We start from the raw sequence: 26,429 nt of genomic DNA, 5'->3' as shown, positions 1-26,429 counted from the left end.
CTGTTGTAAAATTCGTGAATCTGATTGGTGTATGCTCTTAGATTCAGTCAAAATTAAGAGCATATACCAATCAGGCTCACGAATTTTACAACAGTTGCAAAGCAGCTTTTTCTGCTGAACGCAGCCAATTGCTACTTAGCCGCTCAATGAGCGGTTGTGCTTCTGGATGCACCCAATGGCTGCGTTCAGCAGGAAAAGTTGCTTTGCAACTGTTGTAAAATTCGTGAATCTGATTGGTGTATGCTCTTATGCGTCGTCTACAATGAGATTTTAAAGAGACTTAAGGCGTAAGATTTAAGAAATTGACCAATCACAGTCGAGTATTCTCTTAATACTTGACTGTGATTGGTCAATTTCTTAAGTCTTACGCCTTAAGCGTTGTCTACAATGAGATTTTAAGGAGACTTAGGTCCATATTCTGAATCCTCTTTTATCAATAAAAGTGCCTCTAAAAGTGGCTTACAGCCAATCAGAAGGCTTATAAGCCACTTTTAAAGGCACTTTTATCAATAAAAGAGGATGCAGAATATGAACCTTAAGGCGTAAGACTTAAGAAATTGACCAATCACAGTCAAGTATTAAGAGAATACTCGACTGTAAAGGCTTTCGCACATGAAATTCCATAAGCACGTAAGACATAAGCGTAAGGAAATCGACCAATCACGGTCGAGTTTTGACCCCTTGGAGGGGCTAATACTTGACCGTGATTGGTCGATTTCCTTACGCTTACGTCTTACGTGCTTATGGAATTTTATGTGTGATGGCCATAAAGGGCAGTCTACAATGGCAGTAGCAGTAGGTCGTAGCAGTCGTAAGCGAAATGAACCAAATCCATTTCCTACAGCTATAATGTATGTTCTACGGCGGACGCGCAATCAGAATTAAGAACGCAGAATTCTTCCGTGACTGCGTATGCGCGACCGCCGTAGAACGCACGAAATCCGTAGAAAATGGATTTGGTTAATTTCGCTTACGACTGCTACGACCTACTGCTACTGCCATTGTAGACTGCCCTTAATTGGTCAATTTCTTAAATCTTACGCCTTAAGTCTCCTTAAAATCTCATTGTAGACGACGCATTAAGTTTCCTTAAAATCTCATTGTAGACGACGCTTTAGATTCAGTCAAAATTAAGAGCATACACCAATCAGGCTCACGCATTTTACAACAGTTGCAAAGCAGCTTTTTCTGCTGAACGCAGCCATTGTAGCGGAGGCCTTATCAAGACGATCAATAACAAAGAGACAAAGAAGAATACCATCGAAAGAACTTTTTATTATTAAAAGCACTTGACACCTTCACGTATCCTGAAGATCACGTGCCATCTTCGAGATATTTTCAAAGAAGAAAAAATCTTACACCATCAAAAGTGAGTGCGACTTGACATCAACCTGGTAACGATTATTCCCTCGGTCAGCGACAAGCGTTCACTTGTCTTCAATTAACACTTATAATTATAATAGCACTAATTATTACTACTTACTGACTTTCTTTCCATCAGGAAATTTGCAAATTTACCCGCATAAGTCTCTGCCACAAATTTGGAGTCATGGGTTACCCTTGCAATTTTCGTTTAACCTTGGACGCCTTAAAATTGATGACTACTGAACAATTGAAGGCAGAGGCAGCTCGTTATTGTCTCAGTGTTCCCGAGCTCGGTGACCGAGATTCAATTATCGACGCTATCATGGTGCATCTTGAAAATACTTCTATAAATGTCCTAAGCCAGGCAGAAGAGACCACGAACCAAAATGTTCAGCTTCTGACAGCAAGTACCAACAATACCTTGGAACAGATTCTGTCGCCTCTAATTCCACTTGTATCGTCCATTGCAAAGCAAATGCAAGAGCAGCAGCAGCTTTTGCAACAGATACTCCAGGCAGTGACAGCTGGAACCACTGGTGTAGCTTTATCACAAAATGATGCCAATACGCTATCAGCTGTTTCAGATATCTGTTCTGAAACAGGACAGAAATTCTCGCGTCAATCATTGATTGAAACTACGCATGCAGTTAATGTACTAAGTCCACAAATACCAGAATTTGGAGGAACGGATGTAGAGAATGTCAAACTATGGATTCAACGGGTCGATCAAGTATCCAAAATTCATAAAGTGCCAGATGACATCATATTCCTCGCAGCAACAAGCAAGTTGGTTAAACTAGCAAGATGTTGGTTTGACTTTGGATCAGGTCCCATGATAGAATCGTGGACAGGCTTCAAAGAAGCTATCATGAAAAGATTCAATAGAAGGGGTTTGTTTCTTGTGATTTTATCAAAAATAAAAGCCAGAAAGTGGAATTACTTAGAAGAATCATTCCAAGAATATGCTATGGATTGTCTCTCACTTATATATAATATTGACTTGACTCCTAAGGAGGCCATCGATTTACTAATCGATGGAATCAAGATTGAGAGTGTGCAAAATGCAGCACATATCGCTTCATTCCATATCGATTCCATTGATGAATTTCTTAACAAGATGGATGAAATCACAAGCGACTCTTGGTACTCCAACCTACCTAAATCTACAAAATCGACGGAACAGCAGAGTAATAATTGTGAAAAAGCAGATCATCTTTTGAAGGATTGCCAAATTTTTTGCAGTTATTGTAAAACTCCAGGTCATTGCCAGTTGGATTGCTCCAAGCTAAAGGAGGAGGACACGCAACATTCGCATTCTACGCCATCCCCTGCAGTTTTGAAGTTACAAACACTCCCAGACTCTTATATGACAAAGAATATTAATGAAATTTATTCAAAGACATCGTGTTTGAAAATTATAAAACTTAACGGGTACAAGTGTTGTTTATATGCGCTTGTCGCTACAGGTAGTTTGTTCTCCTTTATTCGAGTTGATATTTACAAAAAGTTTTTTAAATCATTTAAGAAATCGTTAAGTTCATCAAACATTTCATATGAAGATACACTGGCTTTCTATCAATTCAAAGTATACGGTTCAAGAAAAATCACACTTTGTTGTGACCAAATACCTATGGTTAATTTTGATGTAAATCTACATGTGTTAAAAGAAGACTATGATACAACAACAGAGATAATATTAGGTACTGATTTCTTAGATAAAAATGATGTAGCAATTACTTTCGATAATTGAAAATCCAAACAGCAATGATAAAAATAATAAGATACATTTTCTCAGTCGCTATTATACAGTATGTTAATCGCGCAAATTTGAAAATACTTTAGAGCACTAACAATATTTCTATTGTTTGATACATAAATAAATGACCGACTTAAAAATTTACTGTTTGAGAAATCTAAGGATGGCCAGTCAAAAAATTAGATGATTATTATGTAAAAGTTCATCTCAAAGATGATTCACTATATGCATATGTTCTAAAAGATTAGTGTGAACAGAGCAAACTCAAATTTGCAGATCACAGTTTAAGTAGGGTAATTAAGCAAAAATACTATTTCTTCTTATAGAGGATTGTCTTGCTAAGTTTAATGATAAATGGGATTTCTATCCTTTTAAATCTTAAAGATGAATTCCATAAAATTAAAGTTTATTTGGACTGCATAAAGTATTTTTCATCTCCGACTAATATTTGATTATACTAGACTTTCTTTCGGATATTGCGGAATTTTGAATTGGGCTAGTATATATTCTTCAATTTCATTTGTTTATTCGTAAAGAAAAGATAATCTACATATAGATGATATATTGATCCCCTAGAAACAGTAGAAATTAATCTAGAAACGCTATGCGGAATTTTGATTATTCTTAGAAAACATAACTGAGTTAAATTATAAAAAAATCAATGTTTAGAAAGTGATCGAATATCTGAGCTATGTTTCCTCGAACATAATTACATTAAGCTCCATCATACAGAAGCAATCAGAGATTTTCTTCGCCCGACAATGGTCTTAGGAATTCAGTGATTTTTCAATCAGCTATTTTTTAAATTAATATAAAATTTTATTCACACTATTCTCGTCACTGCACAATTTGAAAGAGATATATTGTTTTTTTAATTTGATTTCAAATATTGCATACAGGTATTTAAAAGTTTTAAAAGTGAAATTATATTCACTTTTGATTCTTAACGTTTACAATCCTATCACCGAAACTCAACTCTCATATAGATGCTAATTCTCAATATTTCGGCATGATACTTATTAAGTGTAAAGAGTCAGCTATTAAGAAAACGTTTTTACTCAGTTCATACAACTAATGTCTAATTTGAATCATTCGAGACGAATGACACACATCAGTCTAACTAAAAAACTGTAAGAAACTTTTGCGTATGTACCTGAAGCATGCGTATCTAATAACTCGAGGGCTCTGCGCTCAAGCGAACTACCTCATGATAAAACGAATGACATCGATATTGAATATAAACTAATGACATCGAGGAAGAATGATGTAGAAAGAAGGCGAAAAACCATGTGACATTCTTCCATGAGCATTCAAAGTGCTCAGCCACGTAATCATAACTAATCGTAGTAAGAGATTTTTTATTTTTATTTTATTTTTTATTTTTATAGTATTTGTATAGTATTTTTTTTGAAGTTCAAGTTAACGAAGTCTTCAGCGTATCGATTATATATATGCGATTATATCCGAGTATTCGCACTTTTTATATTCGATATTTTTTGTGTAGTTCCTAAATAAAAAGATAGAGAAGAATATCATCGAAAAAGTTCGTTTACTGAAAGCATCCTGAAAGCCACATCTTAAAAATATTTTCTAAGGTCCAATGTAAAGTGAAAACTGTAAAATGAAAATATATATCTAGTATTTTTTATGTTAATCTCTAAGCACTAGTATTATATATAAGCAAAATTTTGTTGGAAATATAAAACATTTAAAAGTGTATATTAGTATATTCGAAGTCAAAAGAGATATTTTGCTTATAATTAAAATAAATAAAATAATTTCAATAATTAAAATAAATAAAATTAATAACACAGAAAGAAAAAAAAGACATCGTCCATATTAGGATCATTTTTGACAAGTTTAAAGCTTTGAATTTTCAAAGTTGTCAAAAATAAAACTCTTAATCTTTAAGCCGGGTCTACATTGGTCGTATCGTAAGGTTGTAAGGTCGTAGTCGTAAAAAATTGACCAATCCCAGTTGAAGTTCAGGAGAATAATCAACTGTGATTGGTCAATTTCTTACGACTACGGCCTTACAACCTTACGATACGACCAATGTAGACCCGGCTTTATACGCATGCGCGAGATTTACCCCTTATTTAGGCGTCTACAATGAGATTATGGCCCATATTCTGAATCCTCTTTTATCGATAAAAGTGCCTCTAAAAGTGGCATATAAGCCTTCTGATTGGCTACAGGCCGCTTTTAGGAGCACTTTTATCGATAAAAGAGGATTCAGAATATGGGCCTTTAAGGAGACTTAAGGCGTAAGACTTAAGAAATTGACCAATCACAGTCGAGTATTAAGAGAATACTCGACTGTGATTGGTCAATTTCTTAAGTTTTACGCCTTAAGTCTCCTTGAAATCGGAACGATTTTCTATGCAGTCTACGCGCTTCATGCGTAATTCGGAACGCACCCTATGATGTAACTTGTTATAATCTCAAGTTGGGAAATAGATCCGCACAAAGTCATTGATACATGAATATTTGACTGACTACCATAAGGTGCAGTGCGATTGATATTTATTTATATTGATTTATTTGTATCACATTTTTGGTTTTCTATTTCGCGTAACAATGACAGTGAAGAATGAAAAGTCAGATGATGGGAAGAGAAACGAAGGTGATGCTAACAAAGAAGCAGTCACCGCGGATAATTCAAGCAACAACGGTTTATGGGGATCTGATATGTATCCCGAAAGGAGAGGAGCTAAACAAAAGCGTAGCTGGTTTAATCTGTTAATTGGAGCTGCGGGACGAGAGTCGATAGATAAAGCCAAATGCGAAGACAATGTTTATAGATGCATAAAAGATAGTACGATATCCCTTATCTATGCACACAAGGGTGAAATAAAAAGAGTAAAGATATAAATTTTTTACTTTTATGCTTTTACAAGTGTAAAATACTGTTTTATTGCTTAAAACATATATAAAGAATGTTTTCCACAAAGGAAAATTTAATATATTTATGTCTTTAATAAAAATTTAATCCATTACATTTTTAAATAAATATAAAAAATATACATTTATTTTTTTTGATAAAAAAATTGTTTAATTTATTATTTTATTTATTTTGTTGTAGGTCCTATAGTAAAACTAATGATGGGAGCACTGAAGAGTTCTGGATGGTTTGTAGCTTATTATTTTAATTTAATTATATAAATCTATGATCATTTGTTTCATTGTAGTATAAAAAAATCATTAATAAATAATGTTTCAGTGAAATAGATATGCGTCGACATATTTCTTGCGAAGTATGCAATCCACTTGTAACTGGTGGATACGATTCCGAATTAAATCAAGTGAGTATATTTATTTATTTAACTTGTTAAAGTTATTTAATTTAAATTTATTTTATATTGTATGTTTTTTGTTGATGAAATGTCTTATTGATGATATGTCACATATATCAAAGCATTTTTTTAAATTAAAATTTTAAAAGTTTATTATGTATTATTATATTTTATATACATGTTATAAAGAATAAAATTGATTTCTTTTGCAGGTAGTTATTTGCCAAAACATGGCACACAGTGAAAACATAGTTCGCGGTGTTCTGTTACATGAAATGATTCATATGTTTGACTATTGTCGTAATAAATTAGATATGAAAAATATCGATCATCTAGCCTGTACCGAAATCAGAGCAGCGAATATCGGTCATTGTAGTTTTATAAGTTCAATGCTACAAGGCGATTCGTCTTTTATTAATATAAAAGCAACGCATCAGGTAAATTGTGTCAAAGTATTGATTTTGAAGGAGGATGATACATTCGTCCTTGTATGTGCATGCTATTTTTAATTTAGAATATATATATTTATGTGTAATGTATTTTTTCAGAATTGTGTGAAACATAAAGCTAAGATGTCAGTAATGGCAGTACACACAGTATCAGAAGAAGTAGCAGATGCAGCCATAGAAAGAGTATTCACAAAATGTTACAATGATCTAGAACCAATTGGTAGGAGGATTCGTAGGAATTCAGATGATATGCCGAGAGCATATGCAGAAGCACATCTATATGGGTATAATTGTTAAATTTTATAAAAATTGTGTGGAGAGACACAAATTAGTCAATTAGACTGGAAATATATCTACACACACACACACACACACACAGTCTATTTGATAATATATTTACTGATATTTATACTTATTAATAAATCAATATTATATGATAAAAATTCTGCTTTATTTACAGTCATTATTAGTTTTTAACAAACACTTAGTAAATTTGAACAAAATTTTAAGTTAAGATAGCATACAGACACCATATTACGATTACTTTTTAATATACTGGGTGTTAAAAAAGTCTGGACACGGTCGAATATCTCGATAAGGAAGGGTTTTATTAGAAAGTGTTTCAAACAAAAGTTGTATGGCTTCGAGGGGGACATAACATGGTGCCATTAGTTTGACCTTGAAGAATCACCTGAAGGTCACGTGAAGGTCACGTCCAACTTTTTAAATGGGACACCCTATATGCTTTTACATATTCTTATAGCTCATCTCGAGAGCTTTCCAAAACACTATAATTAAGTTAGTTTTCATTAAGTACTTTCCGAGTTATGAGGCTTGAAATAATTTCTTAATTTTACATAAACTGTAAAATATCTAGTAAAATATTCATTTTTCGATTACCTTACCTTAATACTTTTATGTACAAAATAATGAGAGGAATCAATTGGTGTAAAGAAAACACATAGTTGTTTTGAAGAAAAAATATGTAATTTGCAATTAACAATTCCATATTTTTTCTTAAAAACAATTGTATGTTTTCTTTACACCAATTGATTCCTCTCATTATTTTGTATATAAAAGTATGAAGGTAAGATAATCGAAAAATGAATATTTTACAAGATATTTTACGGTTTATGTAAAATTAAGAAATGATTTCAAGCCTTATAACTCAAAAAGTACTTGAGGGAAAAATATTTGATTATAGTGTTTTGGAAAGCCCTCAAGATAAGCTACAAGAATATGCAACAAAAAATAGAGAGTTCCATTTAAGAAATTGAAGGTGACCTTTATGAGACCTTCAAATAACTCTTCAAGGTCAAACCAATGGTACATGTTATGTCCCCCTCGAAGCCATACAACTTTTGTCTGAAACACTTTCTAGTAAAACTCTTCCTTATCGAGATATTCGACCGTGTCCAGACTTTTTTAACACCCAGTATATCGGTGTGAATAAAAACTTAAGAATTTATGATCTTATTAATTTGTGTGTACAACTTCATAAATAATCAAGTGAATAATAGTCATTGGGAATTTGATACACATTATACACATCATATTTAATGTGAATGGTATAATTTTATTAACACGTTCGCTGCCAATTGTGAGTATACTCGTAGTTGGTATGAGTTTCACAAGCCAGCTACGAGATGACTCGTACTGACCTTATAGAAATGAAAGTGCTTGGCGTGTGGAAACAAACTATGTTCGAGGAGCGTGGCAGCGAACGTGTTAAAAACATTTGATATTTTAATTGAGTATTTCTTTTATTTATTTATATTTTATTATATGTATTTCAATCGAAATTAGGGTTTATTATAGAAATATTTCTAGTTATATAAATCGGCAATTTCAAAGAAAGAGAACATTAGTATTACTTTTAAATTTTATTATATTATAAAATTTTCTTGAGTATATCATCTTATTATATAATTCAATCGCAAATTAATTTTATATATAGGGTGATTCTACACAAACATTTGTCTTTAAAATATCTTGAGTGAATTCTAAGACGATTTTTCCTTTTGCAAAATTTTGTCCGGAGCTTAATTTTTAAACTATAAGAGAAAATAGTTCTTCTTCTTGTATTTGATGGCAAGGAGCTTATGTTTTTTTGCTCATACTGCCAGATTTAGATGTTTGAATGTTTGCTTTTGACTATGTGGGCGATGTGAGCGTCTATAGATTTAGGGTAGAAAGAAGGAGTTAGATTGAAAGATTATTTTTACGTAGGAACGTAATGATGGGAGTAATAATAGATAGCGAGGGATTTTTAAGTAATTTGTGAATGTTTTTAGGTACTGTTGAATTTAGAGTTTTTTGAAGGGACAAAATCAAGGAGGGGGGTGTAAGGAGGTGTGGGGACACGACCATAATATATGATCAATGTCTTGTTGCGCGTGACCAGTGATGCCAGAATGGTTACGCTGGCAACAGTAAATTATTTCGACGCCCCTCGACCCCCGATTGTTCCACAGGAACGCCGAGCTATACTCTATGCGAAATAATTTGCTGTTGCCAGTGTAACCATTCTGGCATCACTGCGCGTGACCACAGTTACATGCTGGCGAGTTTACTATGTTACATTTATATAAGCTGTGATTGAGGTTGTAATGATTAGACTTGATACGAGAAATAGTGGTTATTTCCAAGCGACCGGTTTTTAACTTGAGAAACCATGGGGAAAGAGTGAAATCGGAGTAGTATTTAAAGTAGAGGGTTCTTTTTTTGTTGAATAATTGGCGAAGAGAATTTTGAGAGGATGAGAGTAGATTGCTTTTGGAGTAAGCATATAAGTCAGTGTAAGGAATGTTTTGAATAAGTGAAGTTCCGTGACGTATTGCATTTTTTGCTAGTAAGTCAATCGTCTCGTTGCCTACGATACCAGAGTGTGCGGGAATCCAGACGAGCGTTATATTGATGTTGGAGTGGAAAGCGGTTTTAAGTTTTTCTTTAATTTGCGGGATAATATAGTTATAGTCTCTGAGGATAATTGGAGAGGAGAGCGTGTCTAGAACACTTTTGGAGTCTGAGAAGATAATAGCTTGATTAATATTGGAGTCAAGGATAAAATTGATTGTTGAGAGAATGGCTATTGATTCTCCTGTGAAAACTGAAGCTAAGGAGCTGATTTTGAATTGTCTTTGAATTTTGAGTGTGGGGGAGTATAGTGCTACTCCTACTGAGGAAAAGGAATCGGTTTTGGAAGCATCTGTAAAAAAAATTTGATTATCATTGATTAGGTAATGATAAAGAGATTGAAAGGTAAACTGAGGAATGGGCAAACTTTTGATGTCCTTTGCTTGTTCATGAGTTGTTAAGATGATTTCTGGCTTATGTGTCATTGCATCATATGAGTGGCAGAAGACTGGAGGACGTACAAAAGATGCAATTTTCGATTTGTATTTTTTGTAGGAGATGAATGTTCTGTAGAGCAGAAATCGACTGTAAACGTCATAGGACGAATTACGAATAAGGTTGATTTGTAAATCATATAAATCATATAATTTGTCTATGATAGTATGTGGTTCGATTGCTAAGGATTTAATTATTGTTTTAGAGGCTGTTACGGCAATGGTAACTGTGTAGAGAGTAATAATTGCTTAACTTTGTTTGTTAATTTAAGAGAAGGAGAAAATATAAGGGATCTTACAACTGCAACAAACACAGATAAAAGACAAGGTTTTAGTTATACAAATCAGATATACAGATAAAATAAAATCATACAATATAAAAAGACCTACGTATATCTAATTCTTTGAATTGAGCGGTTTGATATTCGTAATATTCACTAGACAACAATAACGAAGAAGAAAAGAAAATAAGTATAATTAAGTATAGATAAGTATAAATAAGTATAATCAAATATATATTAAGTATAAAAATAATATCAAATATATATTAAGTATAAAAATAATGAAATATTAATGAATATAAATAATCATTAAATGACGACACATTATTCCAAGTATCAAATTATGTCTTTGTCTTAGAAAATAATAATTAGAAACAAAGCAATATACTTCACAGTGGATATTCAAATTTCTTGTTAACGTATGAGTTACCTGAATTACTTGAGTTAGAGATATTAAATGTGAAATATGTAATCCAACTTGTAAATGATAAAATTGATGGGTATTGTGTATGTCGCTTAGTCCATTCGTCGTATAATGCATCAAGATGGCCGAATGGTCGTACTGTTGCTTTCTCTCGTGACTGATCTTATGATATGAGAGCTCGTTGATATAGATGATCGGCCTTAATAGTCACCTTCGTGATTGAGAAGCGATCAAGAGATTCGAGGAATCTCACCTTTGGGAAAAGCCTTATTGCACAATAAAACCAATTAATATTGCACACACGAGAACCGTGACTAGCCACGGCCGTAACAAAGAGAAGAAGGAAGAGAAGGGACAAAGAAAAGCCAGAAGGCCCACTCCGTCCCCTCCTCTAGCATCTGAAGTGGCGCCGCGCGGCTATACCGGTTGGAAAATCCGGCCGTTCGGTTGATGCGCGCGTCATATGAATAGAATGATCTCGTAACAGAGGCTAAGTATTCAAATCTTAGTTTAAGAGGAGGGATGGCGGCTTCTGAAAGTATCACGTTGGAGGGGGTGGAGTTCCTGAGACCTAAACTGAGTTTAATAGATTTTAGTTGAATTTCTTCTAGTTTGGATATGAGGGACTTGTTGCGGAGAGGTAGAAAGGAAGAGCTGAATTCCATAGAACCTCTAATAAGAGATTTGTAAATGTTGAGTAGAAAGCGGGCATCAGCTTTCCACCAAGTTCCTCTTAGCGTTTTGATCATGTTGGAGAGATTAGAACATTTGTGAACCAGATGTTGAACTTGCTGCCTGCCACTTAGCTTATTGTCAAAGATTACTCCTAGGAATCTGTGGTGCTGAACTTGTTTAATAGGAATGCCGTTGAGATTGATTGTAGGATTAATTGGTGATTTTTTATTGGTAAAGATAATCATGGCTGACTTGGTAGGGGATATTTCGAGTCTCTCTAGCGAAGATAAGTGGAGAGTCGATTTAAAGAGATTTCAAGATCTCTGGAGGTAGATTCAATATTCGATGTTCTAGAGAACACCACTAAGTCGTCTGCGAATTGTAGAAGGTTACAAGATTTTTTAATATGTTCTTTACATTTGGAGATGTAAAAATTAAAGAGAAGAGGACTGAGTATCCTTGAGGGACTCCTTTTCTGGATACTTATGGAATTGAGGTTTCATCGTTAATGACAAATTGAATGGATCGTTGGGAGACTAGATTACGTACAAACCATTTTCGGGAGGAGTCCAAGTTTGACGAGGTCAGAAATTAAAATATCGGGAACGATATTATCAAAGGTGCCCTCGATGTCAAGGAAAATGCATATTGTGGATTGTCGTAAGGCAAAGTTAGTATAGATTTTGGAAGAGAGGATGCCAAGGTTGTCTTGACATGAACGTCTTCTGCTGAATCCATATTGCGTGTTAAATAATAGGACGTGTTTTTCAATCCACCATTCCAGTCTGGATAAGATGAGTTTTTCCAAAAGTTTGAGTTGGCAAGAGGTAAGGAAAATTGAGCGGAATTTACCTGGAGAGTTTTTGGGTATAAGAAATACGAGGAATTGAGTCCAAGACAAAGGAAACATGTCATTGTCATACATCTCATTGAGGAGAGAGAGAAGTGTTGATAGATACTGCTTTGGTAGTTTGGAGATAATATTGTTATCTGTTTGGTCTGGACCGGGTGAAGATTTAATTTTGAGTTTTTTTAATACCGAGTATAGTTCTTCTATTGTGAAAGGATCTTCTAGGAATGGATTGGTGATAGTGGGGATGTCGTTTATAGATGAGTATGTGGAGAAAAATGTGGAGGGAGGGCATATAGAATTAATCACATTAAGCATACCTTCGGGGATTATAAAATTGGATTCAGGTGGTGAGAGGGAGGAAGTGAGGAATCTATTTTTGTATTGTAAGATGTCAGCACCTAACAGTATTATAGCAGACGATATTTGCGAGGGCGCAAACCGCCCATCCTGCGAACGCAGCGCTATGCGATGGCGCTGTTATACCGGATATGAGGAAACATTCCTGATCTTTCGAGATCCTTCGATTTGAGGATCCTTATCCGGGAAGAAACCGGAGCTACGCACTTTTGCTTCGAATAAAGCACATGCGAATAAAGCACACGCATTATTTCAGTCGAGTCGAAACTATTGTATCTTGTGTCTTAAATAAAGAGTGAATAGTGTGTTGCAAATTTAATAAGACTGTGTCATCCTGTTACTTTCTTTTATTCATTCGAAAAAACATTATAGGCCATTTACAGTGTTACGTCCAGACCCTCGAAAGGTCGGGCCATCTGGAAGGACGCAACCTACTTACCCGGTGACACACTTTGCGGGCGTGTGTACAGATCGGGTCGAGCGCACTGTCAGGGGCCTGGCACAGGTCAGTGACCAGAATGGCCCCTTTAACTCTGTGAGTGTCCTAGGCCGTTACGCTCGTCGGTCCCTTTTCGGTAAGAGAATCGAATCTCTTTTACTCGGGACGGGACCCTGTGCGATTTCGAGATTGAGGGAATGAGAATGGGTAGCAAAATTAAATGAAGATTTTATCGTAAATTACCATTTATTCATTAATCAGTTGTTTGAGCGATATGAAATATATTTACAGGGTTACTTAAAAATCTTTTTCTAAAAATACAAAATATAATTGAAAATTTTTTGTGTGTTGTTTTGTATATGTGAGGGATTTTCCGCGGGTGTTACATAGGTTCGGAGGACGTCAGCCAGGAATAAAAGTGGTAAATCTAATTTTAAGTCATTAACCCTGGCTGGAGATTATTACAAATTTGTTTCTTTTAAATTTAAAATTTCCTATCTAAACATGTGTATTATAGGTGGGGAGGAAAGAAGGGGTCAAAGGTTGTGAAACTGGATGGTGGATGGAGGAAATTTCCTCCACAGGGCTTGAATAGGAACGCCTAGTGGAAGGTGGGAGCCAGGGAGATACCAAGCAATTATAGCATTGGAAGGGGCAGTAGTTAGGTAGTGAAGGAACTCCTCGTGGTCCACAGGACCGGGACCCACGCGGAAAGATCCTTCGGGAATGGGGAAGTCGAGGAGGGGAAACTGAGATAGGAAATAGCTTAAAGGGTGAGAAGGGGGAGGTTCAGGAATTTCAGGGGTGTCAGGATGTTCCAACGGGGAATCGGGAGGGAAGTCAAAGTCGGGGGAATCTTCTTCAAGGTCGGGAAGATCTCTCGCGAAATCTCCCAGAGCCTCGCCGAATTCAAAAATCTCCGAGGAGGTGGAAGGGGAAGGAGGGTCTGAATCAAGGGTGATAACAGGTATGGGGGAAGGAGAGGGAGATTCTAAGGAGGGTGCGGGAGAAGGTGAAGGAGAGGATTCGAAAACAAGGGTAGAGGGAGTAGCTGGGGAAGGAGAAAGTTCTGGTGGGGGCGGGATACGAGATCTGGGGGGTGAAGCAGACGACGCCGCGGGGCCCGGAACAGGTGTACCGGGGGAGGTCGAGGAATGCCCTGGGGACAAGATTGGAGAATAATTCGGGATAAGCGGTGAGGAAGAGGGGTTAGGAGGGTGTGTGTTAGTGTCGAGTTTATTACTGCCTATAACTAGTGGTTGGATGATTTACTGAACCGCTGATAATGGACTCTGATATAGATTGAGCCAGCCCTTCTCTTAACCGTTTGTTCCGGCGATTCCGCCAACGCCTATTGTTTGACCGCGAATTGTGAGGCGACACTAATAAAATTTAAGATACGCGATTTAGATACGGTAATTATTGATGAAGATAGATGATCGATCAGGTATATTAGGTCTCTATCAAGAAACGATTCTTAAGATTTATTTATCGTTTAATCCTTTCATTTGAAATATATCCGGTCACAATTTGAAGAAATAATTGTATATGTATATATATATATATATATATATATATATATAAATTTCTTTTATATATTGGGAAGAAGATTAAGGGAAACTAATGGGATAGTCTGCTGCAAAGAATCTTTGGAGAGTAGGGAAGTATTCGTGAATTCCAATTCTGAAATCCGCAACGAATAGATAAGAGGAATATTCGTGAATTCCAATTCTGAAATCCGCAACGAATAGATAGGAGGAATATTCGTGAATTTCAATTCTGAAATCTGCAACGAATAGATAGGAGGGATATTCGTGAATTCCAATTCTGAAATCCGCAACGAATAGATAGGAGGAATATTCGTGAATTCCAATTCTGAAATCCGCAACGAATAGATAAGAGGAATATTCGTGAATTCCAATTCTGAAATCCGCAACGAATAGATAGGAGGAATATTCGTGAATTCCAATTCTGAAATCCACAACGAATAGATAAGAGTTATATGGAAAGGGGAATTGAATTGTTAACGATAAATTACTATTGATGGTTATTATGGAATTCTAACTGATCGAGAGTATTATTGATTAAATTTTTATTACTTTAAGGATCTATAGCTCAAACTCTTTAATTACCTAAAGATCGTTTTTGATATCGCCAGTCGAATGGGAAAGAGAAATAAAGACTGAGAGAAAATTTAGACTTACTACTTATTGTGAGCGTTGCAATACGTAAACAAAATTCAGCCCGGCCGCATCTGGAGGCGCAGGTGTCTAATTGCTGGCTGGTGATGAGGAAGGGCTCGGTTGATCCGCCGTGTACCTCACTCACTTCACTTTACTCGCACGTGAAGAGTTTGTTCACCGATAGGTCGCACTTTTAGAATATATATATTCTTTCTTTTTATTGTATGTGAACAGGAGAAAACCGGCGAGAGAATCTTTCTAGTAAGACTGTGAGTAAAGACTCTGAACTGCACGGAAGAGCTGGCGTGATATTTTTTTAAGAATGAACTGTGTGTCCGCGTCTTCGGCTCGCGAGTTTTAAGGTTTTTACTCCTCCTCCCTTGTGGATGGTGGAGAATCTTTTTAGGCGAATAAAATAATTTCTATTATTCCCTTCCTAAGGTCAAGGAGCTTGATTTTTAGGAGGAGAGGGGTCTCTTAAGATTTTAATTGGTTAAGCCCTTTGGCTCGAGACTTAGCTCCATCCAGTAGAGAGTGGGAGTGAGCTGATTATCTTATCACTTGATGATTTGGCGATTCGGAGAACGCTTGAGGGTGGCCTGTCGAACGAGCGCACGTGCACTATCAATTTCGAAAGGTTTGTCTTACGTTTATTATTTGTCACTCTCCCGAGGACCAGATCTTTATTTTGAAAATTCTTTAGATAGAGAGGCTTGGAACATAAAGCCGTACCAATAGATACGGGACAGTTAGAATTTCTCATAACTTTTCATCATATAACTCGCAAATTTATTTAGAGTTTCGTTAACGCTATCTCGACTGGCCATTCTCAGTATTAGATTTGTTAAAGTTTAATGGCGATACCCGCGGGTTAGGTTGCGTTCTTCTAAGTGCTATCTTTATTCCTAAGAAGAATCGCTTTGCATTCCGAATGCAAATCGATCCTTGATTTCTTTCTTCCACGAAATCGTTTCGAGGAAAGAAAAGAATCGTGGAGTCCACCGGACGTAACAACAGCATGGTGTAAAGAAAACGAGGTGCTCTTGCGCAGCATTCTAATCAGCCAATGAACGCTTTGGGCCAAGAAGCCTCCATTTATATCATATTATTGTTTTCTCAGCCAATCATAGATAGATAGCCATTATTCAAATTGATAAATTTTAAATCAAGTTTAAGAAACTTAATAATTTCAAATTTAACAATTTTCATAAACATGCATAATATTAAGCTAAAATAAAATTACAAATTTAATTTTCAGAATTAAATATATTAAAAAAATTAAATTATTGATAAGCAATTAACATTTTTATTTTTTTATTAAATATAAAAAAAATGAAAATATTGATAAGCAAAATATTAATAAATAGTATTAAAATATAAAAGAATCAATTTAAGACTATGTATTTTTAAATTTATTTGATATATGAAACAAAAAATAAACAATACAGTACAAACATAAAAATTATTTTTGTAACAATAGAGATTAGTACAATAAAATGAAAATAACACAGCTCCACAAAAAAAATCGAAAATATTTTTCCTGGGACCTGACCTACCTTACTATATGTAATCGACCATGCTGAAACCGAATCCGATGTCCAAATAACCCCATCACGTCAGGTTTTTTTTCTAACCTCAAAAAATAGGCTAAAAATGATAAAACTCAACAACATCAAAACAAAAACCCAAACAAACCCCAAAACCCCATAACCCCCAAACCCCAAAACCCAATAACCCAATAACCCCATAACCCAGTGAGAAAGAGACTTATGAGCGTTCAAACCGCGAAATTCAGTATGTTTGAAGCTATGCTCTTTAAGCCTATAAATCATAAAACTTCAAACCCCATAACCAAATAATCGAATAACCCTGTGACCCTCTAAGGTCGGGGTATTTCTCGCTACAAAACCTACATTCTGCCGAACCCAAGGAACAACGACGTGGACATAGCAGGCTTCTGTTTCCTTTGGGGTGCTTTATTCACGTGAGATCCCCTTGTTTGTGATAACGCACTTGTTTTTCTTCGAACGATCTACGAAGTGAACGCCGCTTTATTCCTACATCTCGTTTCAAATTCCAACAATAGTCCGCCATCATATTTACACCCCATGTTCCTTGGTAGCGCTTCTCCATATCTTTCATGTCTTGATGACATCTCTCTTCCTGCTCCTCACTGAAGTCACCGAGTTTGTTTGGAAAGAAATCGACATGTGAGTCTAAAAAATGCAACTTGATACTCATATTACACCCTAAAATCTGATAGTTTTTAATCATATCACTCACCAATTTTTCATAATCCTGACTTTTATTATTTCCTAGGAAGTTCTGAGAAACCTTGCGGAAACTAGTCCATACAGCTTCCTCTGCATCCGTCATGTGGGCTGTGAAACTGGCATCGTTGAAGAGAGTCCGAATCTGCGGACCATCAAAAATTCCTGCCTCTAGCTTGGCATCACTGAGTTTGGGCATTTTCTGCGCTATATATTTGAAACAATTTCCAGTTTTATCCAAGGCCCTCACGAATTGTTTCATTAAGCCAAGTTTCAGATGCAGTGGAGGAATTAAAATTTTCGATTCATCTACAAGAGGCGGTTTAATGACGTTTGAGGATCCAGGCTGCAGTGACTTTCGTTTTGGCCATTCCTTCTTTTTGTAGTGATTTGCTCGATCCTTACTGTCAAAAAGGCATAAGAAGCAGGGGTATTTAATATTTCCGCTCTGCATCCCTAGAACAATTCCAATAATTTTAAGGTCGCCACAAATCTTCCACTGATGCTCCGAATATTTTATTTTTTCTAGAACGATTTTAACGTTTTCGTAAGACTCTTTGAGGACTGTGGAGTGAGCTATTGGTATAGGAGCCAGGACGGCTGTGTTGTGAAGCAATATCGCCTTCAGATTACGAATAGAGGGGTCTATGAAGAGCCGCCACTCTTCTGGTTTATAGACACCAGCTTTCAAACTATTCATTAGTCCGGCGATATTGTTGCAGTATACTAATTCCTGTGATTTATCCTGGGTGAAAAATGGTCGCAACTCCTGCTCTCTGTTCCTATGAACTGAAATCTTTGTACCTTTTTCCAAGAGATTCTTCTGTTTCAACCTTGAAGCCAGAAGTTCATGAGCTTCTTTTGACAATCCTAACTCTCTTCCTAAGTTACTCAATTCTTCTTGTGTAAATTTTCTCGTTTCTCTTTTCCCGCTCTTCGTCGCTTGCACTTGATTCCTCCGATTCTTCTCCACTAATCTCCATATTTACGTCTCCTCTATCTTCTATTTCTACGGCACTATTGTCGGCCTCACCACAATTCGTTGGAATCAAGACAGCTGGAACCATTTTACGTGTATAGATATACTTGATTTTAGATCTATTTTTCGTATTGAATCCATGAGTGACGGTCGTGCAAAAAAAACAATCCTCTCTTGATTCTGGCATGCTCCATACGACAGGTGCTGAGTATTTTAAATTCGAAAGGTCCTTCTTCTTGTAACATGTTGTTAACATGTTATAGCAGTTCGCACAGATGGTATGTGGCACCCAGTTTCTATCCTTATTTAATATATCAGATGCGAAACAATAGTTGTATGCATCACAGACGACATCAGTGATTTTTTTCCGGATATTTGATGGTACATACATACCACAAACATAACAGAATTGGTCCGGTTTGTTCTGATCGTTATGTTCATGTTGACTAGAGGTTCTGTCGGTTGTGTTACGTCTTGTAGCTTCATACTTTGTAGAGGCCAAAGTACCCACCTTTACAAAGCTGCGGTTGCATGATGACGACGCCTGCGGGCCCGCTTTCTCACCCCGACCAGCCGCCGGTACTGGGGATCCGACTCCCTGCATCGTAAATTTTTTTCGTGTGTTTGCCATGACGGCATGAACGCCGTTATCCAGGGTCTCTGCCGGATCACGGATCAACTCCGTTGCCCACCATCAACCACGTGGAGGTGCCCTGGACGCAAACACACGAAAAAAAATCGTTCTCGGAAAAACATCTCGATTAAATACGACACTCTAACGCGTGTGAAAGCGTATAAGTCTCTTTCTCACTGGGTCATGGGGTTATGGGGTTTTGGGGTTATGGGGTTTGGGGGTTATGGGGTTGTGGCGTTATGGAATTAGGGGGTTAAAGAGCATAGCTGTTTCAAACATACTGAATTTCGCGGTTTGAACGCTCATAAGTCTCTCTCACTGGGTTATGGGGTTTTGGGGTTCTGGGGTTTGGGGGTTATGGGGTTTTGGGGTTATGGGGTTTGTTTGGGTTTTTGTTTTGATGTTGTTGAGTTTTATCATTTTTAGCCTATTTTTTGAGGTTAGAAAAAAAACCTGACGTGATGGGGTTATTTGGACATCGGATTCGGTTTCAGCATGGTTGATTACATATAGTAAGGTAGGTCAGGTCCCAGGAAAAATATTTTCGATTTTTTTTGTGGAGCTGTGTAATCTTAATTATACTGGGACATTACTTAAAAAATTTTGTAATTTTTTTGGTTCTGTTTATTTGTAACGTCAGATTTCAGTTTTTTATTTATCTCTCTTAATCTAATATAGATCCTTGTTCTAACAAGACATTCAATAACTTCTTTGGGAATATGAAATTTGTTTTTAATTTTTTTTTGAACGAGTTTTGTAACACTTTTAAAAATCCAGTTTTCTTTTGACAGAAAAGAACCATGAAATTCTAGAAAAATTTTATTCATCTTATTTGCAGTATAAATAAATCATCATTCATCATTTTCATTATTTTCAATCATTCTTTCATCAGTAATAGTTGATGCATCGTTACACATTGTAGGTTGACTACCAATATTGTCTATCGATGACTTGCTAATTGGCATATTTTCTATATTATTTTCTGTACTATGCTTTGTACTTATGCTTTGATTAAAGCCAATACTTTCCGATATTTTTTCTTCTGTAATACTAAATTAAAAGTATTATTAATTTCTACTTTTTCGAATAATGAATTTAATAATTTTAAATAGATGCTCGTATTCAATACCTGATGCTTTTATGATGTTTTTGTACATTTGATTGACTTTCACTACATTCAGTCACATTAAATGGACGTTCTACATTATTTAAAGTATTCATTCATAAAGTATTCAATTTCATTTCTATCAGAAATACTAAACAAATTTTCGCAATTCTTTGTTAAAGCGATATCATTTTTATCTGAAAAAGTATTATAATAAATGTAAAAATACTGTTACTCTTAAATAAGAATAAAAAATTTATAAATATATTGTATACGTAGTTATATATATGTACCTAAAAACACCTCTTGTTTCTTCAAAAATCAAATTTTCGGTCGGTACTGCATCTGGTAAAAATGTACGTATTTTTCTTGGAAAGTTCTCACCTAAGCACTTTAAATGTTCTGGTATTTCCTTAAAGGAATATGGTGTAAAATGTATGGAACATACTCGTGCTGTAATAATTAAAATATTTACATAGATAATAAATTATTTTTATACTTTTATCATGCTAATAAAAAAATACTTACCATTTTTTAGGTTAATATTTTTACCACATGCTTTTACCCACTTTGCTGCAGTATCTGCATCTTTTGGAAAAGAAAATAAACTTATTTTTTTTTCTTTTATATTCTCGGATCTATTTTTACATTTCTTTATACTACATACAGGCATATTTGCATTTTTTTTTACATTGTCTAATAATTATGTTGTCACCCACGGTGTAAATGGTGTCACTGACGACTTCCACTATTTCCAATATGTCGGTGTCTTGGCCCACCGTCATGTCTGCGCAGAACAGATCAAATTTTGGTCTATCTAAGGAGCACACCGTTTTCTTTACACCATGATTTACAGTCTTTTGATGATTTTCTATATGGTAGTGATGGAAGTTTGAGGAGAGATGGATTCACAAAAGGTTCTCCATCTTCGCTTTTTTTCCCGTTTGAAAATTTTTTTGGTAATGGCCTCTAATTTTTTGAAGTTAATGAAGTTGACCCAGGAGGGGTCTTTTTTATATTTTCTCATAGCGTCTTTTCTATTTTTAAGTGCTTGATCACAGATCTCATTCCACCATGGGGCAAGGACTGGAGTGTTATTAGAGTTTTTAGAGTTTTTCCTTCTAAAGGGTTGGGAGGGGGATTTGGGATGGTTTTGTGTGAAGGAAGATGCGATTTGAGAAGATCAATAAAGTGGTGATATTTCTCCAAGATGGACAGGTTGGGGGTTTCAATGAGCTTTAGAAGTTCTTGATAATTAATTTCTAGGAGGTAGATGTACGCTTTGATTTGATCGGAGGTTAGCTTTATTTTATGTGAAAAGAAGGATTTGGGTTTGAAAAAAGACAGTTGAGTAGAGATAGGAAAGTGATCACTGAAGTGGCTATCCGTATGGGTGTACGAATTTGAGATGTGATTTGGGGAGGGAGAGACGAAGATCGAGTCTATTACAGAGAGCTTTTGGCCCGGACAGGTGATATAGGTTTGTGCCTAGTCATTGATACAGGTGTATGAGGTTAGAAGGGATGCATTGAGAAGGGCTATACCCGCTCTAGAATTGGTCTCAGATCTCCATGAAGTATGATGGGCGTTAAAATCCCCATTATTGAGAAAGGATAATTATTGCAGAAGTTTTTGAATAAAGTTATCCAGTTTTGATAATTGAGAATAGATTGGGGAGGTCTGCATAAAGATAGAATTAGGAGATCCCCTTGATCAAGGGGAATAATGAGAGCTGTGATTTCAAGTTTATTTGGAAGAAGAATATTGTGTCCTATGAAATGATAGGGGACTGTGTTTCTTACGGCAAGGAGGAGACCTCCTTGATTCAGCTGAATACAGTCGTTTCTGAAGATATTAAAATCGGGAATGAAAAAGTGGAAGTTGGGTTGAAGCCAGATTTCGGAGAGTGCAATTAAATCATGAGATTCAGCAAAAAATTTTATGGTGTCTGTTTTAGATAGCGAGTGGCAATTCCATTGTAAAATTTTTAGAGAAAAGGAGTTTGTTTAATTTTTTGTTGTGTGGTGGTTTGGCTTGGGTCATTTTGTTAATTTGATTTATGATTTAGAAGCATTTAGTGAGTTTAAGATAATTGTTAAAGATTCTACAAGATTAATAGTTTGTTCATTTAATCCGAAGGCGGCAATAAAAGAGGTGTAAAATATTCTCTATGGACAAATATCGCTAATAACGAAGGATATTGTTATTTGTCAGGAAAAGAATAGGTCTCGAAATCAAAGTAGGGTGCCTTCTGATTAATATTTAATTAATAGTAACACTGTTGTTAGAGTTGTTTATATTATAAAGTTAGAGTTATCACTTGACTAACAATTACGGCCGCGATTAAATAATCAGTGATAGATGAAGCCATAGGCTCAAGTCATCGGAACTACACGAACAAAGGCAAGAAGCCTGTAGAAAATCCGAACACAATTCAAGATTTTCTCATTTGCGTATATTCAAGAAGACTTTTGGATAGCGAATGTCCCCCGATCGGTTATCGGCGCTCGAGCGACCTCAGCGTGTAGCTCGATGGTGGGGCTGAATAAACGGGGATAGATGCCCCATCGATCAATTCGCTGCCGTCTCTCACAGCGCGGATTCCAAATTTTTACAGCTTCGTCCATCCTGCATCAACGTTCGTTCCGAATGTTACGGAATGCCGACGTCATATTTCATTAACCTAAGTAAAAGAAAAATTCATTAACAAAAAGACAATTTGTTAATTTAACTATGTTTAATGACAAAGGTAGTTATATTCGCTTAGCTCAAAAGAAAGCATAAACTATTTATTATTTCTCCTCCACAGGTTTTATCCACGGTTTCAATTTATCGGGTGAGAGAATGGAGTATGGTTTCTGTGTAATGTTAAATCCAGGGACATCTTTCACTACATAACGATTGTTGTTTAGAACCTTCGTTATTATATACGGTTCTTTGTAATTCAGTTTTAATTTCTTACTAGTTCCAGCTTTTGCCTGTAAGTTTCTAATCAAAACAAGGTCGCCCGCTTTGTACAATCTCGGGTTCTTATGATGTTTGTCACAATAAATTCTATTATATTTGTGAAGCTTGTTGCTTGCTTCCGAGGCAATATCACGTGCTTCTGTTATGAACGTAATCGCGAATATCGGGATCGTAAATGAGCTGAGCCACTTCTCTAAGCTTAAAAGGATATAATACTTTATTAACACTGCATGTATACAAGGCGTCGATCTTTCTACTCGCGCGATCCTTCTGCAACTCCTCGTGCTCTCGCAATGACGCCGAGATTCTCACTGTCACTTGACATCGCGGACCAAAAATGCCCGTGCGACCTATCTGTCCTAACTCAAGTGCTCGGCTGTTTATTTCTAGAAAAATATTTCAAGTACTCGGGCACATTTTCTACTATCCTTGCCAGGACAGCTTCCTCTCTTTGTTCGGGTTATTATCGATTTGAATCAGTGTGTCAATATAATTCTTAAAGTTTTTGTCACCGTGACTCCGCTGATCATATCCCAACAGAAGCTTTGAAGGAGACGTACTTATTGCCGAGTTATGAGTGTTATTTATCGCGTACTGTACTAAATTCAATTGAAAACAAAAGAGAGGATAACGGTCCGTGAGATAACAATCAGAATTTGATAAAAGAGAAAGGCTAAGGACCGTGGCGTAGGGTGTTATTACATAATTAAAATTAGAACATGAATCTAGGACGGAAAATTTATATATTCTTTAATAATTGATAGTAACAAAACATTATCGAGAAAAAATAATACGAATACAAAAATATCGACAGACGTTTCGATCCAATGCGGATCTTTTTTAATGTCTTACACGGATCGCATAACGTGATTAGAATGCGAATGCAAAGGCGCGCGCAGTACAAAATAATCGAAAGGTCAAACACAAATTCAAACGGTCGACTAATAAAACGCAAAGAATAATAACGGTCAAGAAACAAAAGCGCTTGTACAAAATGATAAAATAAAAATAAATAAAAATATATATGTATATGCATGGCGATGACACATTTAAGCAAAAAACGCAACGCTCACCTCGATATCAAATTCGTCCAAGTGACAACGAGGAATCAGAAAAGATACACATTGCTTTATTAAAACAAAAAGAAGATTAAATTCAATTGACTTTCCCAATCCTCATCCGAATTTACTGCTTTTGTTAGGCTGCTTTTAAGATATCTATTTACGTTTTATCATTCCATTAGCTCAAGGTGACGCTACCGCGGCCTTTCTTAGTCTAATATTTAAGTTATTTAGAAATTCGTTAAATTCCTTCGAGGTGAATGTTGTACCACGGTCAGAAACTAATGTAATGGGTGTACCAAAAATATTAAACAGAAATTTTAAATGATCACAAACTTCTTTTGTATTACTGGTTTTTTGGGGAAAAGCCAAGTATAACGCGTGAATGCATCGATCATCGCAAATATATATTTAAATCCGTTAGTCGATTCCTGGAGGGGAGGATTCCTATGTCAGCGGTTCTTAATCTTTTTCACGGTGCGGACCCCTCCTCATTACATTATTTTCGTGCGGCCCCCCAAGTATTTAGTAATGTAAAATTAAAATTAGGTTTCTTGAAAATAAATTAGTAAATGCATACATTTTTATTTCTATAACCATATAAATTTTTTATAATAATAATGGTTATATATGTAAGAAAGTAAGGTAGTAAATACTTTTTTAATAAGCTGTACGGAAATGACTCTTTATTCTGCGTATCTCTGCAACGTGCTACAACGGTAATAAGTAAATCAATCGAAATACGACGTGCTAGTCACGAGCGTGCACGTCCTATCCCCTCCACTCGACATCCCGCTGGTGGCGCGGCGGTATTGCGGGTCCTGTATCTCGCCGGTCACCCGGGCCCTGCGGCAATCCTTACAGGGCCGTAGCGATTTTCTCACATTCGGCCTTCCTGCGTTGGGATCTGTCCTCAGACTCTTGGAGCTTCCGGTCGGTGGGGCTATCCCTCAACTCCTTGCTACATGGCTGTTCGCGACGTTTTCCGCTGATGTATTTTTCCATATTACCGGGTGGTAATTCGTCTGATCGATCAAGTTACTTATCATAGTTCCGTCGATCCGTCGTCGTTAACTGACCTTACCAGCGCCGTTGCGCCAGTCAGGATCAGTTCGTAGTAACCGACTCGGATAGGCACCGTAGTGTTATCCAAAGTCCGTCCGTAGTAACCGACTCGGTTAGACGTCATCACGTCATCCGAGATCAGTTCGTAATAACTGGGTTGAAAAAAAAAAACAACACCGTAGTGTCATTCAAAGCCAGTCCGTAATAACTACGAGTATTCCACTCGCTCACTCGTTCGGGACCGTGATCCAGCGCTTCATCCGGTCGGCGGTCCACCACCGTTCGTTTTCGGCTATGTCCTTCTCGTAGATCTTCAACCTCATATCGATCATTAATGAGGATTTTGTGAACTCGGAACGGGCCTTTAAACTTAAGATGTAATTTTCGGCTACTTGCTGGGTCACTAGTGACACAGTATATACAGTAGCGCAACTCCCTGTCGGCATCTTTGATGTCAGTGTTGGCCAAAACGGAGCGCGCATGCGCGAAATAAGGGAGTTGATAGTAACGCCATCTAAACTTCTTTCTCGCTTACTCTCTCATTTTTCTTCTCTTTCAAACTCATTGATACAAACATGGGTTCAGAAAGAGACGCTGTTAATGCAAACAGCGTCGATATAATGATGTTAGAACTCAAAATAATATATTTTAATGATATATATAGAGATAAATTGTTATAATATATTCAAAAAGCAAAAAGAATATAAAAATAAAAAATACAAAAGATAAATATATAATTAATTATATACAATATTATTAATATTTATAATAAAATAGAGCAAAAAGAATATATGTTTATATACATATATATGTTTTATGTATACATAATATACATATACGTATATTTGTAATAATTATAAGATAAATAATGTATATAAGTATGTAGATAAATACAAATATTCCGCAGCTGATAGTTGAAA

At 36.0% G+C, this 26,429-nt stretch overlaps 4 protein-coding genes across 8 annotated transcripts in view; 2 read left to right on the top strand and 2 right to left on the bottom strand.

Moving 5' to 3' along the window:
- The first annotated feature begins 795 nt into the window (after positions 1–795).
- Positions 796–4,651, top strand: LOC145960632 (uncharacterized). Of its 2 annotated transcripts, XM_083080240.1 has the most exons (3): positions 833–851; positions 1,107–1,369; positions 1,502–4,651. In XM_083080240.1, exon 3 carries the CDS (start codon positions 1,550–1,552, stop codon positions 3,113–3,115), a length of 1,566 nt encoding a protein of 521 aa, XP_082936366.1. In that variant the 5' UTR covers positions 833–851; positions 1,107–1,369; positions 1,502–1,549; the 3' UTR covers positions 3,116–4,651. The 2 variants fall into 2 exon arrangements, with proteins under 2 accessions (XP_082936365.1, XP_082936366.1); XM_083080239.1 differs by having other exon boundaries at positions 796–1,369.
- An 891-nt stretch (positions 4,652–5,542) lies between these two features.
- On the top strand, positions 5,543–7,309 carry LOC145960631 (mitochondrial inner membrane protease ATP23 homolog). Its single transcript, XM_083080238.1, has 5 exons — positions 5,543–5,939; positions 6,207–6,252; positions 6,345–6,426; positions 6,630–6,854; positions 6,966–7,309. Exons 1-5 carry the CDS (start codon positions 5,702–5,704, stop codon positions 7,161–7,163), a joined length of 789 nt encoding a protein of 262 aa, XP_082936364.1. The 5' UTR covers positions 5,543–5,701; the 3' UTR covers positions 7,164–7,309.
- Positions 7,310–17,497: 10,188 nt separating this feature from the next.
- Positions 17,498–19,090, bottom strand: LOC145961063 (uncharacterized). Its single transcript, XM_083080899.1, has 2 exons — positions 17,712–19,090; positions 17,498–17,644 (listed from the first exon to the last, which is right to left on the bottom strand). The coding sequence occupies exons 1-2, from the start codon at positions 18,396–18,398 to the stop codon at positions 17,567–17,569; spliced, it is 765 nt and encodes a 254-aa protein (XP_082937025.1). The 5' UTR covers positions 18,399–19,090; the 3' UTR covers positions 17,498–17,566.
- An 874-nt stretch (positions 19,091–19,964) lies between these two features.
- The window catches only part of LOC145961065 (uncharacterized), a 31,081-nt gene continuing 24,616 nt past the window's right edge, over positions 19,965–26,429 (bottom strand). Inside the window, exons 1-5 of one of the 4 annotated variants that reach the window (XM_083080904.1) lie at positions 21,108–24,529; positions 20,945–21,004; positions 20,710–20,869; positions 20,441–20,613; positions 19,965–20,361 (exon numbers count right to left, since the gene is read on the bottom strand). In XM_083080904.1, coding sequence (XP_082937030.1) covers positions 20,610–20,613; positions 20,710–20,869; positions 20,945–21,004; positions 21,108–21,201 — 318 coding nt within the window. In that variant the 5' untranslated portion in view covers positions 21,202–24,529 and the 3' untranslated portion in view covers positions 19,965–20,361; positions 20,441–20,609. Of the gene's footprint in view, positions 20,362–20,440; positions 20,614–20,709; positions 20,870–20,944; positions 21,005–21,083; positions 24,530–26,429 lie in introns of those variants that run through there. The other 3 variants (XM_083080903.1, XM_083080902.1, XM_083080901.1) reach the window with 3 other exon arrangements.

This window comes from Camponotus vicinus, unplaced genomic scaffold, assembly GCF_025532165.1.
Source record: "Camponotus vicinus isolate PSW18456_S1 unplaced genomic scaffold, iyCamVici1.0 SCAF_10, whole genome shotgun sequence".
Taxonomy (NCBI): domain Eukaryota; kingdom Metazoa; phylum Arthropoda; class Insecta; order Hymenoptera; family Formicidae; genus Camponotus; species Camponotus vicinus.
This window is presented reverse-complemented; position numbering and strand designations above follow the sequence as displayed.